The 18,324-nt window shown below is 42.6% G+C and overlaps 1 protein-coding gene across 2 annotated transcripts in view; it reads left to right on the top strand.

The window, feature by feature from the left end:
- Window positions 1-17,382, top strand: part of ALG5 (ALG5 dolichyl-phosphate beta-glucosyltransferase) — a 208,601-nt gene extending 191,219 nt beyond the window's left edge. For both annotated transcript variants that reach the window (XM_086935089.1, XM_086935090.1), the window contains 2 exons: window positions 1,274-1,359; window positions 17,122-17,382. In XM_086935089.1, coding sequence (XP_086791215.1) covers window positions 1,274-1,359; window positions 17,122-17,237 — 202 coding nt within the window. In that variant the 3' untranslated portion in view covers window positions 17,238-17,382. The remainder of the gene's footprint in view (window positions 1-1,273; window positions 1,360-17,121) is intronic.
- Window positions 17,383-18,324: the final 942 nt, after the last annotated feature.

Genomic DNA, 18,324 nt, shown 5'->3' with positions numbered 1-18,324 from the left:
AGATGTTCCCCAATGCATCCCCTCTGTGCTGGCGCTGCACGCAAGCGATTGTCGATTTTATACACATTTGGTGGTCATACCCTCTTCTTGCTACCTACTGGAATGAGGTCCTTAGCCATATTAAACGGTTCCTAGGGTACCCCCTACCAAGAACTCCACTCACTATAATTCTAGACCTTAAGCCAGTAAACCTGCGAGCAATTACCCGCCGGGACCGGCACCTTAACCTCCATATGCTGGGGGCTGAGAAGCAGACTATCGCTCTCTATTGGAAGAAATCTGAATCACCCTCGATAAATGTATGGTTCACTTGCTTATGGCACACGGTGGCAATGGAACTACTCACGGCGCGCCTACAGTTTCGGGATGTTAAATTCACGAAGCTGTGGAAACCACTGTTAAAGAATTTGGGGCGACTAGAGAACGCTAGATTGCAACCAACAAGACTCCGAGCTCTGCAGCTCTTTGATGATGCCATACGCCCCAAGGACCCGGTGAGGTTTTGGAACCCCACTGACTAGTTGCCCAACGTAACCCCCACAAGTACCTAGTAGGACTCCGGCACCCCCTACACAGAAACACTGACTACTACTGACGCCCTTGACACCTCCCTATCTGTCAACAGAGATCATATATGTTATGGCTAGAGCGACGCCTCCCAGCGGGATGAAATGATTTGGAAACCAGAGCAAGGTGCCACACACTCCCCCTCCTGCCATATTCCCCTTCCCTTCCATCTACTCCTCTCCCACTTTCCATCCCCCCATCTTGGTTATGTATAAGTTTCTCTTTTTTGTTTTTCCTTTTTCAGTCGCATTGTTTATGTTCAGCAACCTGCTGTTGCAACAATGGTATCTTAGCGCAACATCAGCATGTCCTTTAGCGAAAGAATACTAGAGTGTTGAAAGGAGTTCTTTCTCAGGCTGCAGAGGATTGCTCCCATTCTGGGGACACTGGAGCGTGAGGAAATTAGCACTGGTGAAGTATGCGGCCGTAGAGTATGTTGGCTGTTGAAATAGCTGTTAGAACGGTATACAGTGATGCCATTTGTCTCTAGGCCCACTATACTCCCATTGTGTGGGAAGTTGGACAGCACATAGCCTCTCATTTGCCTTCCTTTTGTATTGCCATGAAACCTCTGCATATTGTGGTGTTGCCTATTATGCTATGTTTCTATCTGTTTCCAGATAAAATGCCAATAAAACGTTATAAACAAAAAATATATATATCTGCAGTACAAAATGTTGTTTCTCTCTCCCGTGTTCTATTTTAGGGCCTTTGATGTGGAACTTCTGTATATAGCCCAGTGCTTAAAAATACCAATTGTGGAAGTTGCTGTAAACTGGACAGAAATAGAAGGTAAGTGGAACCTATAAATAGATGAACACAAATAAATATTTGAGGCTATAGAATTTACAAAACGTAACATGCATAGAATTAAGTTTTTTTCCCCCAAAGAAAAAGATGTCTTTTAGAAATGTGGACAGAATCTGAGGTATAATTGATTCAACTGTTAATGTTTTTCTTTGTAAATGTACTGTTACGTTCCCGGATGACTTTACCAAATTGCACTAAAAACATGATTTCATGAAGTCCTAATGATCCTGTTACCTTACTTGGCCACCTATGTCGCTTGTCATTATTACTTTTTTCTGAGGTTCCACTGAGGAAGTAGTCCATTTTTTGTTCTAACCAAAAGGTATCTTTATCTCCATCTTGCCCGCATGAAATATCTATTGTTAAATTATTTGCTCACCTATAACCTCCAGTTCCTGCTCTACACTATTCCCACCCTGATATAGCTGGTGGATAATTTTGTCAAATAACTGTATAGGAAATGGATATTAATTTAATGGTAATAGTATGGCATGCCTATCTAAGAGTGCTGAATTATTCCTCTTTTTAGAGACTCATAACTGTGTTTAAATTTACTTGTTTAGCTGCTTGGTAAAGTTGTGCACAGTTACAAGTGCAGCATAGTCATTTGTAGGAAACGAGAAACAATCCTCTTAATTAGACATGAACAATAATTGTGTGTCATTGAGTGACCTGGATTGGTGCAAGAACTGAAACCGCTTTTGAGATGTCCGCAACAGAAATAAAGAAGTAGCAGTGATCATAAATTATAATCTAAACAAATGCACTTTTGTGTCCTCTCCGATGTGTGAAGTTCAGACTTTCCTTAAATTTAGGGGTGACTTTCTTATTGAGATTCGCACCTCTAGATAGTTAAAGTGAAAGCCGTGGGTACATTTTTAACCAGGGAGTCATATGGAGAAACTTGGTTGGGAAGTGGATGAGTGAAAGGCAATGGTAAATTACATTCTGAAGAAAACAATGTAACACAGATGGGTTCCATAAGAATGAGTTCTGTGTACAGGTTAAGGGCATTTTTAAGCTATATCTGTTTAATCAATTTAATTACACCTTGAATTTTAGAGATTCCAAGTATAAAAACAATGTAATTTTTTTTCAAGTTCAGTTTTCTTTGCTGGAGTGTGACAGATCATTCCACGTTCCGAGCCATGAACATTGGAACCCCTCTTTCCTGTTTTTTGCTATATGTTTGGCTAGCCAACTTGAGTGTAATATCTGAAGTATATCTTTGAAGTATGCTTAGGTCAGCTATAGATTACCCAAGATTTTGAAATAGAGCTGCATGTCATTGCACATATTTGGAACCTCCTGAGCTCAGGAAGGCAGCTGTCTGATATAGATTATAATGAAACTACATTCCTACTAGACCAAGTAAAAGATAATTTCGAATTGCCAGATAAGCACATGTAATTTTGCTCCTTGTTTAATCTTTGTATGTATTTTATTTTATTTAGATTTACAGAGAGCAACACAGTGATAGCAATAAAATCAGTATCAATGTTTACGTGTCAAATGGGAAGGGAGAGAAAGCTATATAAGGTTCGTGAAGTAGAGGGGAAACATCAATAGAGGCCAAAAATAACAATGAGTAAAAACTATACGAATAGGCAATGTAAATAAATGGGAGCGCAGAGTCCAGGCAGAGTAGGATGAGAAACGGAGGTCGTTGGTGCCAGTATTCTAGAGTGTGGTTGAGGGAAGATGGGTATCCTGAAATCTATGGAAGGAATTTGTTCATAAGTGGTGCTTTGACATCAGTCTTGAAGGAATTGGCTGAGTGATTAATTCTGACTTCAGGAAGCAGGATTTTCAAAATTCTCTGGGCCATCCCGGAGAAGGATCAGTTGTAAGTTATCTTGTTGCGGAATCTCTATGGTTTCAAAATTCATTGTTTATTTTATTTTATTTTTTTCAGAGTTTTATATAGCGCGATCTTGGCCTGAATCGGGTATCAGAGCGCTTTACATAGCACCAGTTGCATTATATGAGACACATTCATTTTTGTTAGGCACTGGGAGATTGTGATTTGCCCAGAATCGCAGGATGTTCAGCGTCATTGCCGAGACTCGAACCCAGTTCTCCAGATTCGAGGTCGACCGCCCTAGCCGTTAGGCCAGCTCCTCTCAGGTGATGGTGCTTCTGGAGGATCTGGTGTCACCAGAAAGTGAGAGCTTGGGAGACAGATTCCTAGGTGTATTGAAGTGAAGGGCTTTATGTGTCATGCATGCAATTTCTAACTGAATTCTTGCTTCGTATGGCAGCCAGTTGAGGGATTTCAGATCAGGAGTGATGTGGTTGTTTCTTTTTGATCCGGTGATGAGTCTTGCAACAGCCCTTTAGTGGTGCCAGTTTGGATCTGGGAAAACCAGAAAGGGTAGCACTTCCATAGTCCAGCCTGGGAATCACTAAGGCTTGCACTGCATGCTTGAAATCATTGGGGGGAGGAAGGATTTGAGTTTTAGTGTACATTTGGTGATTTGCTCCTTTGGTGTTGGCACTGATGTGCTTCTGCATGTTGAAGTTCTTGTCGAAAATTAGTACTAATGATCTCCCTGGGTCAATGATCTGAGGAGTGCAGTTGAGGGCTTTTATGGTGTTTCAACCAGTTTTCAATAACAAGTAACCTGTATGAAGATGGGTACAATTACCCCATTCCTGCAACAGGAAGGCGTGAAAAATACACTCTCTTTACTTGGAATCATATATCGCATAAAAATCAGGAAGATAAAATAAGCTGCTAGCTTTCCAGCTATTCAGCTTGATAACAAACTGAAGACACATTTTGGGGATATGTGCCTGATATAGGACATGTCTGTAGTAGAAAGAACAAAGGCAAACTGGGTGGGAGGATGAAAAAACCTACAGTGGTCTGCAGTTATCCCACATAATAGTTATTGATTCAATGGGCGCAAAATTATTAGCTTAGGTTTGTGGGAGTGTTAGACTTTATATTGTTTATATATTATAATGTTGGTTTACATATCTCCAGGTTCTATGGTTGGCATTAACAGCAGGCTACTAGGGATGTGGCACTGCATTGTTTGAGAGTAGGTGTGGCTTCGTACTGCTAGGTTTTGGTTTCTGGGTTTGTCTGTATTCACTGATGTGTGAAGAGTGTGGCAGGTGTAACTGGAAATGTGGGGTTTTGGAGCATGTTTGGAAGGTTATTGATTAATGTAGAGTGCTGATATTGATGTATTCATGCTTTTTAACCGTGGTTAGAAAATGATTCTTTAACAGGAAGGGGCTGTTACTTGCTTAACAAAAGATGTGAGCGCTTAGATTCCTTATGACCCAAGGAGCAAACACTTGTGTTTAGGGGGAGGATTTCCTTAGGGCTGGTGTTCAAAAATCAGATTGAAGAAAAATCTGCAGCAGTTCTATAGTCCACATGGTCTAGATCAGTCAGGATGACACAAATGAACATCCGTTTACAATTATGGCAATTTATATATGGGCCTTCAAGCCAGTGAGCTGAAAACTTCCTCATATACCAGGTAGAATTTGCTCCCCCCCTCCCACCCCATATCCCACCGGGCCCTCAACTGAAGAATTGGCCTGCATCGTAGTGGTAATTTGATGTGCTGCAGAAGTAATTGATCTTCAGTTACCTTCTGTAGAAGTTAAAACAAACACGCTCACAGACGTCTTGCAGCATGGGCGGACCTTTTACCGAACCATTCTTACTGGTACATAAATAATTGATAGACGCAATAATGGGTACTTGGGCAAAACAGTGTTCTTTTCGTACAGTAAATACTCAAGTGGCCAGAAGGCATAGATGTGCTCTAGAAGACCCAACCTTCATGACCCAACATCCTATGCCGGAAAGTTTGGTGGGTCAAGCATCCACCAGCAGACTTAACCCAAATTCATTGCAGATAGAGAATCAAAACATGCGGCAGCTTGTGGGAAACAAATATTATCCTCTGCCCTCCTAGCTTTAAGACTAGTCTATGCAGTTTACTCATTGGATGATAGTCGCACCGTTGTAGGACATGGTAAGCGAGATCTTTACAGCTGTCCTAGATTAATCTAGATCTACCTGCAATAAATTAACCAGCATTCACGGGATGTGGGGAAGTAAGTTAGTTGGTCAGGACTGGACACGGTCCACTGTTTGGGCAGGGCAGCAGCTTTTTGCTTCGACGCCATGCCTGGATGAGATTGTAAGTTTTTCAGCTGACTTCCAGGCATCCTTGATGAACATGCCACTTGACTGAACTTCGTCTGGCAAAACAAAAAATACTCTGTGCTACAGCCTTTTAAAGTAAATCAGGGCAACAACAATCTATTTCAACCTTTCTGTGCCTGTATGGCAGTATACCCAACAGTTCTCCCCCTTTCGAGACTGTGGCAGAGGTTAATTACAGACAAGTCATTTTGAGACCAACGTCGGGGATCAGACCGACAGTAGCCAAGTCCTCGGGGGTCAATGCACTGCCCACTCCCATGCCTCTGCCCCGCCACAGCCATAAAACTGATCTAACTTGGCCCCCTTGGCACATGGCTACCCTGCCAAGGATGGTAGAGCATCACATTTGATGAATGAGTGCTCCAGATTGTCCAACGAGGATATGCCTTACCATTCCTGGTTGATATACCAGTACAGACCATCTTTTGAAGAAGCATCCACCAGAAAGAGTATTACAAAAGGTAAGGTACTGGTTCTTCTTGGACTTAAAGCCTGGATACAAGATTGGAATTATGGAGGGTAGTGGGTAATATTAGTAATAGGAAAAAAGGAGTAGTGTTTTGTCACTTACTTGATGGTAGAGAACAACCTGCCATCTGAAATGCGAATAGTGAGCAATTACAGAGCCCAATATTTTTCAAGCAAAGTTATATTTCATCCATGAATTCCAGTAATTGAAGACTCATAAGAAGTTGCTGTGATTGTGTGATTTATTTAGGGCAGTGCAAAAAAATTTAAAGATTCGGTGTCTGTATGGGTTTAGCAGAGGTTCTCATTTGAGTAATTGCTGGCGGAAAGTTTAGCTACCTCTATTTAGTCCCATTTCAGGTGAAGGTCACAATTGTATATAAAACCACTTATCACAGAGACCAATTGAAAGAAAATTAGCTGGAGAGAGCACATTAAGTTCAGTATTTACTATAACCTTATGATCTTCATGTGAAATGTCCAACATAGAGAAATGTAGAAGAGGGCTTTCCTCATCTAGGAGAGCCCATGCCGTCTGGTCCCTTGTCAATTTTGAGCCATGGGTTAGGAAGTCGCAGTGTTCTGTGCTAATGAATGTGTATGCAAGACATACCTATTGGAGGACGAAGTAATCCTTCAGTGTTTGACTCATGCTTAGACTGGTGAGAAAATGGGTGGTGGCCATATTCTTATTTTGTGTGTCTTTCGTCTACTCTGACATACCGTACTACATACAAACCGTCCTACATCCTGCTCTTCACATATCCGGACAAAACCAGATACACGGGAACAAACCCTAAAAGGCCAGGGTACGCAACCCACATCAGGGAGCGGGGTGGTACCGCGATACACACCCAACCTAAGTTATGACAAACAACAATAGCCCCTCACCTGAAGATAGTCTCCCTCAATGTTAAGGGCCTTAACCACCCCGTCAAGAGGAAGAAGATCCTAGACTACTTAGCCAAGACTAAAGGTGACGTTATACTGCTACAGGAAACCAAATTATCTCTAGAAAACGCCGCTAGAGTCAAGGCTAGGTGGATAGGTCAGGTTGCATGCGCTCCGGCGACAGGGAAAAAAAGAGGAGTGATTACACTCATAAACAAGAACTCTAGGATAACCATAGATGACCAGCAGCACGATGATGACGGTAGACTACTAGTATCAAATCTGAAAAGAGGGAGCGAAACAATCCAAGTAGTAAACGTCTACGCCCCAAACACAGACAACACCGCATATTGCGAGGATGTCGCCAAGAGACTGGAAGCGGGATCCCAAAAGGACATGACTGTGTTGGCAGGTGATTTCAACTTAACACTTGACTACATCCTAGACCGACAACCATAGGCTCACCCCTACCCCCAGCCTCACACAACATTTAAAAAAACATATGGAACAGATTTAACCCCGGGGATCCCTGGAGACTACAGCACCTGGGCCCCAGAGATTATACTTTTTACTCCAACCCACACAACTCCTACAGTAGGATAGACTACATCTTAATATCAGGCTCCCACACCCACCTAATACACCACACGAATATAGAAGCTAGGACTATCTCAAACCACTCCTGCATCAGATTGCAATTGCCGGGCCGACACACAACGAACACATCACACACAGGTGGAGGTTCAACAACGCTGTTCTTACAAGCCAAGAAGACAGTACTAAAATAGAACAAGCCATTAACTAATACATAAATCATTACGACAAACAAGACATGGACCCTGACACCGTGTGGGACGCACTAAAACCGACCGTCAGAGGTACACTTATCAACATTATGGCAAGACGGAACAAAATAGCTAGATTATAACTAGACCAACTAGAAACTAATATAAAAAAACTAGAGGGGCCCCACATCAATGACACAGCGAATGCAAACGTACTAAAAGAGCTGATGGAAAAAAACACTAATACAACAGAATTCTGAGTGATAGGGCAGGTCTGTGGATTAACCAATACAAACAGATCAACCTATGCGAGGCCAACAAGGCAGGGAAAGCCCTGGCGTCATACCTTCAATACAAACAGAGACAACACACCATACCATCCATCACTGACTCAAACAACAATACGCGCACTCAACACAAAGATATCCTCCGCACGTTCTGTGAGTTCTACCAAGATTTCTACAGTAGAGACGACTCACTAGATCAGGACGGGGTCACTGATTACCTAAACCGACTAAACCTGCCCAAGCTAACAAACGAGGAGGCACTCACACTAGGTAAGGAGATAAGTGCTATTGAAATTGAGACGGCAATTAACTCGCTTAAAGACAATAAGGCTCCGTCCGGGCCCAGAGGGATATACAGCCTCCTTCTACAAAAGCTTCAGACCTCAACTACTCCCAACCATGAAAAAGGTCTTCAACCATTGCAAGAGGGCAGGCAGGGTGTCTAATACTATGACGGAAGCAAACATTATAGTTATCCCTAAGGAAGGCAAGGACATGCAGTGACCCCAGAACTACAGACCCATATCTCTTATCAACTTAGACTGCAAAATCTACGCCAAAATCCTAGCCACTAGACTCAACGTGATACTTCCTAAGCTAATAGGCAACTCACAGGTAGGCTACCTCAAGACCCGCATGTCTCAGGACAACACAACTTCTCTGCCACTTCCAGATCTAATAAACCTGCGGTGGCAATCACCCTAGATGCAGAGAAAGCTTTTGACACGGTATCCTGGCACTTCCTAGAACAGTGCATGAGGTCATACAACCTGGGAGACAACTACACGCAGAAAGTGATGCCACTTTACGCAATCCCCAAGGTGCAGATAGCTATTAACAGAGGTGTCTCAGGACAATTTACCCTACAGCGAGGGACAAGACAGGGCTGCCCTGTCCCCCGCGCTATTCTTGCTGGCTCTCGAGCCTCTGATCAGTGATATTTTAGATAATCGAGATCTAGTGAGGGTCAATAGAAACGAGGCCACAGCCAAACTAGCCGCATACACGGACGACATCCTCATTGTCACAGAAGATCCCAATTCCTCCATCCCTGCCCTCATGGACACCATCAGTAAATACTCGGCCCACTCGGGATATACACTTAACAGAGACAAATCGGAGTATATGCCACTCAATATCTATACCACCAAAGAGGTGCTTGACAACTCGGGTCTCGCATGGCAACCAGGGTTCATCAAATACCTAGAGATCCAATTCGGAAAAAACTCAAATCCACACTTGACCAAAATGAGAAACTAACCTTAGATAAAATAAAAAAGCTATTGGAGTCCTGGTCCCCCAAATTTGTTTCCTCGTGGGGGAGAGTGGACACAATCAAGATGATGATCACTCCGGTGATCAACTACTTGGCGGGAATGATCCCACTTACACTAACAGACGACTTCCACCGCAAGACTGACAAAATGCTGAACAAGTTCCTTTGGCAAGACAAAAAAACGAGAATAAGCCTGAAGAAATTACGACTAGATAAGAAACTAGGAGGCCTAAATGTGGCAGTTACGGAACTTTTCAGACGGCATATATAGCGAGACAGGGGATCTATTGGAGCCTACCCAACCAGATGTATGTATGTATGTGTCTTGTAAAGCGCACTGCTTCCCTGAGGCGTTGTGGCGCTGTAGACCGCTGGGGAACCCGTCCTGGCTATCCCTGTGAGATGGTCCCTACTGGGTATCTCCAAGGTGAAACCAAGCATCCCCGGCGAATGTGGGGGGCCATTGTAGAGATGAGGCAAGCTAATGCCCAGAGTTGCCGAGTGTGAGATTAGAGTAGGCACCGAGGCGAGAATTATTGAGTCCGCTGACCCTGGTCCACGACCCTGCCGCGTCGGGAATTGAACCCTGGTCCCGGGCCATTCACTGCTTCCGGGTCGGCCGTCTCTAACCAGTGAGCCACACCACTACATATATAGATATACAGATATACACACGCCGGTCTGGCTAAGCACGGAGAAGGCCATACTCAACAGTCTTGACCCTCTAACATTACTCACCATAAACAAACAAACACAAAACATGAGCCTCATATTCAAAAACACAAGACTCGTCCTGCTTACGGTGGATCAGAACTCGAAATGGGAATCGCTGTGGGGTAACTCAAAAATAAAATATAGAGGGAAACCCCTAACCATAGACGCATGGAAAAAGACTAGGGATCTCATTCCCTGCCCATCTGGCAGAAGGAGGATCTCCCCTCACCTTACTACAAAAACAACATAAATTACCTGACATAGAACACTACAATTTTCTTAAAATCAGAACTGCCCTAACCAAATCAACTATAGCCAGACACAAACCCTCATTTTTTCAGTATATGAAGAACCTGATTAAAGTGGGCCACCAGGTCTCCCACATCTACAAACTACTCCGCCCCAACACCTCCAGGCTCAATAACAAAACAACCCATTACTGGGAGGCAGAACTAGACACTGCCCTGACTGAACAAGAAAGACACGCCCTTTGGTCGGCTCCTTCGAAGAACATGGTATCCCCAGTGCTTGCCCAGACAAAATTCTGTCTGCTACACAAAATCTATTGGACCCCGGCTCGACTAGCAGCCATGGGTCTGAGGGAACACGACCAATGCTGGAACTGTGACATAGAACAAGGGGACCTGGTACACCTCATCTTCCACTGCACAAAGGTAAAAAAAGAATTGGAAAAGTATTTTCCTTCATAAACAAAGCCTTAGGGTGTTCTCTTAAAGAAGAGTTCTCCTTGCTCACCACCCCATTCATAACATCTGATCTAGACTCACAACACGACAGAAACCTGCTCGACTTCTTATTAACGACTGCTGCTAAAATAGTCCTCACCAATTGGAAAGACCCCTCCAAAGCCACCTTCAAGGGTTGGCTCAATTGGGTAAGGTTTTTAAGGGGAGCCAACACCACCACCCTATTAAACACACCATGGAGAAACCCTAACAGGGGATTGTGGACCTCCCTGGATAGGTTCCTAAACCTGTATGATCCACCTTGAAGGTTCAGGTAAATGTATGTGCATATCCGAGCAACTCCCCGCTTCTCAGAGCAGGACATCCCTATTTCCCCTTCAACCTAGAATCCTCTCTCTCTCCCCCCCTCATCTTTTCTTCCCACAGAGTAGACAATAAGACAGGTGCCCGATCAAACCCAGTGTCCACTGCAACCAGTCCGATCCCTCGGACACCCCTAGCATAAAACACCACCAGGTATATGTTTTATGTTATTTGTTTGACAATAGGTTTAACAGAGAGCTCAAACGTTTGTGTCACATGCTACCAGCAACTAAGCCTAATGGTTTGTCACCCTGTATGGACAGCGTGAAATATCTAAATGTTAATCGTTATATATGTATGTACAAAAAAAACAATAAAAAATTTTTTTTTAAAGAAAAATTAAAACAGGTAAGTGGAACCCTGACCCCAAGGGTAAAATAAAGGGGTCTGTTAGGGACTCCTGATGGGTACAATATATTGAAATAAGGTTTTCAATAAATTATTCACAAATTAATCGTGAAAAACCCATGAATACTAAAAAAATATATATTTACATATTAACACACTTGCACGCAATTTCACTTAGACACTCACACACACACACACACACATTCATGCACCCAGTAACAGACCCATTCAGGGCTTAGGTACCCATTTACAAGTAGTGTGATGCCTTTGGGTTGGTTAAAGGGGTTAGAGGGTGAGAGTGGGTTAGGGGGTGGGGGGTTGGCAGAAGGCTGCCCGAGGTTAGTTGTATGCGTGGGTTGGCTGGAGGGTCTGGCCCTGCAGACAGTCCTCCTGCTCTTTAAGTTCACTGGAAAAGAAACAAAGGTTACAGGGACGATATAATTAGGTTCTGAATTTACACATACAGAGCCATAGAAAGTCACCTGTTATAGTATGTTATTTCAAGTAAATATATTGCGTGCCTGTAACGACCGGATTTTCGGACCAGATAGAATCAGCTCACCAAGACACCACCAACCCAGCCGAAACGTAACCACCTCCCTCCTCAGGACCTACTTACCAAGGCACCTGGGTACCTACCCGAGGAGGGGGAATTAGCAATATACAAGCTCATATCATCAAAAACACCACTAAATATATAGGATTACTAGGAATACTCACTATTTACTAAGGAATTCCATATTCTATACCACACTCATACCTTATATTCTCGCGGCAACTCAGACCCAGATTATGCTACCCTCCTACTCCTAGTGAAGGGGGCAGTTCTCATTACTTACCATTACACACTGACCACAATCAGTGCTCACACAAGCCACAATCCTGTGGGTATACACATTAATCACAATCAATGCTCTCACTCTCTCACCCAAGCCACAATCCTGTGGGTATACACATTGACCATAATCAATGCTCTCACTAATGCCACTCTCTCTAGCTGCAATCTCTATCCTATGAATACCTTCAGCTCTCTCTCTCTCTCCCCGTTGGGAAGTTTCTCTATATATCTAATATCTACTGGGGATGTAATATTATAGGTTATGTGATAGATAGACGGTTCAATCCTCTCACACAAAAATGGCCAAATTATAGCATTTAAAGGTTATCTCCCGACCTGATCTACACACAATCTTCCATGCTCAATTATCTGCAGGGAAGGGAATGTCACATCCTTCTCCTGTCAGCATTTGGGTAAAAAGAAGGGTTAGCTCTGTCCTAGAAGATAACAACCAAATGTAATTACTATATGCAAAGGTTATTCTCTGATATAAGTGCTCCCTGCTCCCTTGCTCAGTTACCACTTACCCGGACAGGAAACGCATCCGTCCACATAACAGCATCTGACTAGAAGAAAGGTTAACCCTATCAAGAAATAACAGTTACACAATGGTTCACTAAGAACTGGGGTCCCTTTATTACACAATAGCAAATTATAACATCACAATAACTAGCAATCTAGACATAGCCTGAAAAGTAAAGGGGAATAGACACATACACAGATCTGCGGGGTCTCTTTACTATAATGGAAAACAAGAAAGCTTTATTACTAACACATCCACATGTAGCTGAACTGCAAATAGCTAAAAAGGGAAATGGATTATAACAGACTGCACACCGCTGAAAGAAAAGGGATTAATCAGTGTAACAATACAGTAGGGAATCTAGCCTAGGAAATAAAAGGAAAGTGAATGATTAAGTGTAAAGCAAACTAGTTTAGAATACCTCACCCTATAAGAAAGGAATGTTTATCTCTCTCTCTCTGGTGGAATCAGGGCTCTCTCTCCATCGATCACCACGGCTGCACTCCACTGGCTCCAACTGCTTCAATAGCTCCAACTGGCAGCTCCAACTCTTCCATCTGACTGGCAACTGCTTCAATACATTCTGACAAACTGGCAGCTCCAGCTGACAGTTCCAACTTCATTCCAAGATTTATCTGACTGCTCTCTTCAGCTCCAAACACCATCTGACTGCTCTCTCCAGCTCCAGCAACCATCTGAACTGCTCTCTTCACTTCGCTAATAAGGAATGCTCTCCTCTAGTGGAAAGTTCCAGCCAGTAGCCTCCTCCCACCAAATCCATGTACCAGGCTCCCTGCTCCAGACGCTCTCAGTGATCAGCTGCTTGTTTCGTCTAGAGACTTGTGCCCCAGGGACACTTCTTGATAAGATTCAGCTCCGGCTGGTTCTCTCTAGTTTGCAAAGAGCGAACAACACCTCATAACTAAAACATCACACTTGACCTACATGCATCTCAGTCTGCAGAGGCAGAAAGCAAAATGGAGTCTCTCTGGTTCTGGGCCTTGTAGGCCCGAAAAGGATGAAATAGACACTTAGCTCTATATACAAACCCTACCAATAGGTAATATAAAGTCAGAACTACAGGATCCACCCTCTACTATAGGTAGAATGATGAAAGGACACATAATTATGTCAAAGCCAATAGGCAATAGATGGATTAGAGTCCGGAATAAGGGATCTATCATCATATAAAGCGGCTATCCTCTAGTTTATGCTTCTAGGTCTGAAAAGAGGCCTGAAAAGGATCAAAACAAGCTAAGAATAGGGATCTAGGATGTTAGCAAGCTAAAGTCACCATCACTCAGAAATGGAGCCAAAAACCCCGTCAATACAGTGCCCTAAGGTAACTATAACTTGCGCCCTCGCCATGCTCTGTCAATTACCCCATATATTACTACATCATGACCTCTTTAATAACATTAGTGATAGCAACACTGTAACATTTGCAGTAACATTCTTAATGATTAAAACTGTGCATGGCGAGATCGTGAGCAATAGTTACCTTAGGGCATGAGTTATAGTTACTTGAAAATACTTGAACTATAACAGGTGAATTTCTTTGGTTTGTATGTATAAACTCAGAGCCTAAATATATAGTCCCTGTAACCTTTGTTTTTTTCCAGTGAACATTATATATATTGGAAAAATCATAAAAATGTTATTAGTCCTGCAGGTCTAGAAACTTGAATAATCTATTTGACCCAACTATAATGTAATTGACCCGTGAACTGATCTCAAATTGTGTGATCCTAGGCAAATATTGTGTTTTATGGAGTCGCCTTATTCATCATTATCACATATGAGAGCACCTTCAAATATGTAAGTTTACTATTTCTGCAGCACAAAAAAACTCTTTATTTACTAGCCTAAACGTTCGCTTTATGTATATTAAGAATCCAGCCCACATATAGGGACACATGAGCCCTGGCTTGCCTCTTAGCTCACTGACAGCATTGTCATCTGGCCGGGAGCAGGAATATTTTAAAAACTCACTTTTCATAAATATATTACTAAAGATTGATGTAGTAGTGCACTATCATTTACAGATAGCATATTTTAAAAAATGTCCGACTAACATGTAGTTTTACTGTTAAAACTATGTAGCGCATAAGCAAGTTTGTAAATTGAGTTTCAGCATAAATATTTTACCACTTGCACATCTCCAAATAGTGTTCTGATTTTTTTTTGTTCCCATAAACAACTTTTTATCAACACAGAATTACAAACCTGTATCTTCATAACTGATGAAATATATTTGCAAAGTTTGAACAGTTCACTTGATGGCTATTTCAGTTTTGTGTTAGAAAAAAGGACTGAAATATTACAGCCTTTCATTTCACATGCTTTGCACAGTGGGATTGTCACACAATTCATTTTACAAAATCCTTTCACTTCAGTCACAGAGAGAGAAAAGTAAATGTAGAAAGACAAAGTGACTGTTGACCTCTGTCTCTGAAAGCCAGCAAATGTGACAAGATAACAAGATTTAAAGACCTCTTTATTGCCCATTCACATTGTGAGCAAGCAAAACACCTGTTGTCAGCTGCCAAAATGGGCCAGTAGGTCCTAAAAATAGCGTGTCCTGGTTAAATAGAGAGAGAGCGAGAGAGAGAAAGAATATATGTGTGTGTGTGTGTGCGTGCAAAACATTATGCTTATCAACCTACTTGTGAAGTACAGACACTTCTGATGTAGTGTACTGTGAAGTAAAGCTCTGTATTGTAAAAGTTTATACAATGTAATAACTGCAGTGTAATGACCCAGGAGGTAGAATGCTACAAAGAATTGGCTTACAGCTAAGCATGGGCGGAAAATCCGTTTCGCTCGCGGATTTTGCGGATTTTCGGTAAATTCGCAATCCGCGAGATTCGCGAATCTCCCGCAAAATCCGCGAGCAGCGGATTTTATGGCTTGCTCGCACTGTTCGCGTGAGTTCGCGGCTTCCCAGTACAACTTCGCGCCCCGCGAATAAGCGCTAAATTGCAGAAATACGATCTTAGCAAAACTGAAACTACTTACCAGGTTCAAAAGTTCAGGCTCATCATTAGTAGCCATTTCCTGTAGTGCTTCCTGAGGGGCCCCTCCAGAGTTCAGTTGCCTACTTGCAACTATTATGTGACCCTGCTCTGAACCTCAGAATAGTTACACATATGCCACAAAGGTCCTGAATTACAGCTAAGGGAGACCAGCAGGAGCCAGGCTGGAAGTTCAAATCCATTAATCAGCCCCTAATTCATTGTCAGTTGGGGCAGGGCAGGTGTTGTAACTAATTTTGCAACAATGAAAGCACTTAGCAAGTGCAAAAGATCACTAATCAGGAAGCACTAAGGAAGCAGGTGCCAGCTAAAAAAATATTCTGTGACACATTAATCAGCCCCAAATTAATTCAGGTCACTTGAGGCAGGGAAGGTGTGCTTTGCTTTGCCACAATAATGTACACTGACTGGACAACCAGAGGGTGCTGTGATGAAACAGATGGTGGCATGGGTGGGCCAGAGGGTGGCATGAGTAGTCAGAGAGTGGCAGTGGTGACAGAGAGTGGCAGTGATGAAGAAGAGTGTCCCAAACAGGCTGGACACGTAGAAACAACAAGTTCGCAAAACTTGCGACCCAACAGGTAAGTTCGCGTTTGCGACATTGTACAAAACCCTCGCGAACTGGCAGAAACCCGCGCGAACACACAAAAAAAAAATCGCGAGAATTTGCGGATTTTGCGAATTGCGAGTTCGCAAATCCGCAAAATTTGCGAACGCGAGATTTGCAAAATTCGCCCATGCTTACTTACAGCCACTTTAGGGCACATTGCTCTACCCCATTCATCAGATCCGCCAGATTTTATATAACTGATTTTGTGTTCCTTTTTAGACCAGGAATGTGTGGGAAAACATGTCCATTTGAGGAAATATGTACTTTACTTTCCTAATGTTCTTTCTGATAGACGATTCTGTAAACCTTCCCATTGATCCTCACCACCCTCCTACCTTTCGTCTCCAGAAGCTATGGTAGGGTTATTCAGAAGCGCTTACTTCTGCATTTGGTCTTATATCAACCTTTTTCATTTATATCATTCAAGTCTTGGACTGGGGCAACACCTTTAAGGAACAGCTCCCATGATAGAAATTTCTATGAGGCCTTTTGGAGACTGATTAGGAGTATTGAAAATGTATTCAGTCTGTTGGCTCAAAACATTTCAAAGTTGAGTAATGTGCAGGAAGATAGTTTCCATTTGAAAAATCAAAGGTAAGTAACTTGCCATTATTTCCGAACAAAGCTGCTTATCTGTTTGATTAGTTTTGAACGGATTAATGATTTTGTTTGATGTGGAGTAACGGTTATTTCCCTGATTTTAGGTTCTAAATTGGTTCCCTTCTGGAGTTGGCTGCAAATGGGCAGAGACCTCATTTTTATACGACTGAGATACCTGACCAGGGCCTGGAAAATTGAACCACTGGAAAAAAACAATTAGACAGTGATTGTTGCCAAAGTCATACATATCGAAAAAAAGAACTGTTAACTTGAAGGGGCAACAGGTGCTCCTTGTGTCTGATGCTGACTGTGTTCACTGTATGCTGAATTTATTTTTTTGTAATAAATATACGATGCCCTGGTGAGTTGTGTACAATTCTTCGTAGGGCGAACAACACATTTAAGTATTTGTCTCCTGTTATCTGTTCCTTGATCACTGAAAGGGTATCCTCAAATGTATGATGAGTTTACTTCTACATGAAGCAGAGCCTTATCTGCATTAGCGAAGTATTTTTTAATTTCTTATTTTGTTTCTCTTACTGTTGATTCAAACTGGCCACATTAACTGTTCATATGTTCAAATACTGCTTTACATTTAATAGAAATACCTCAGTTGACCTGACCTTGAATATCTCTGCACACACCAGACATAGGCTCACAACCTTACAGTCTTATAAAGACAAACTGTCCTGGCCAGAAATAAGAATTGGCCCCTACATCCTGATAGTGTTAGGGCCCTCATCTGTCTTCAGCACTGCCGAGCAGCCCTCCCTCATTTACTCTTCCCCAATGGAATTCCCTGGCAATGCTTTTGCTAATTCCAATGCTGCCTATCTGACGGTCAGCAGTGCATTGCCATAGGATTCTCCAGCTCACAGAATATCCTTGTCCCCTGTGGAGTCCACCAGGTCCCTATGCAACCATGATTCATACTGTTACATCTCCAGTATGATTATCTGGCAATGCCCTTCACTGTGTTTAGTTTTGCCTATCCACCTGACACCAGATCAATCATCTCAAATGCTCCTTGTCAGCTGCAATGTCCACAGAGTTAAATACTGATTCCAGTCATCTTTGTCTTCTACTTGGAGTCTCTACTCTTAGCATTAGAAGCATCAAACCTCACCAAACCGCTTCCAACACACAACTCTACTAAAGTCTCCTCCACTCCAGAATTCCAGTGTTTCAAACACTGCCCGTATCTCATCCCCAACCGGATACCCTGCACCTATCTGATCCTCATCCCCACCAAAACAGAATTCTTGTTATTTGCCTAGAACAACAACCTTTGAGGCCTCGCTCAACAA

Source organism: Lissotriton vulgaris, chromosome 8 (genome assembly GCF_964263255.1).
Source record: "Lissotriton vulgaris chromosome 8, aLisVul1.2, whole genome shotgun sequence".
Classification (NCBI taxonomy): domain Eukaryota; kingdom Metazoa; phylum Chordata; class Amphibia; order Caudata; family Salamandridae; genus Lissotriton; species Lissotriton vulgaris.
This window is presented reverse-complemented; position numbering and strand designations above follow the sequence as displayed.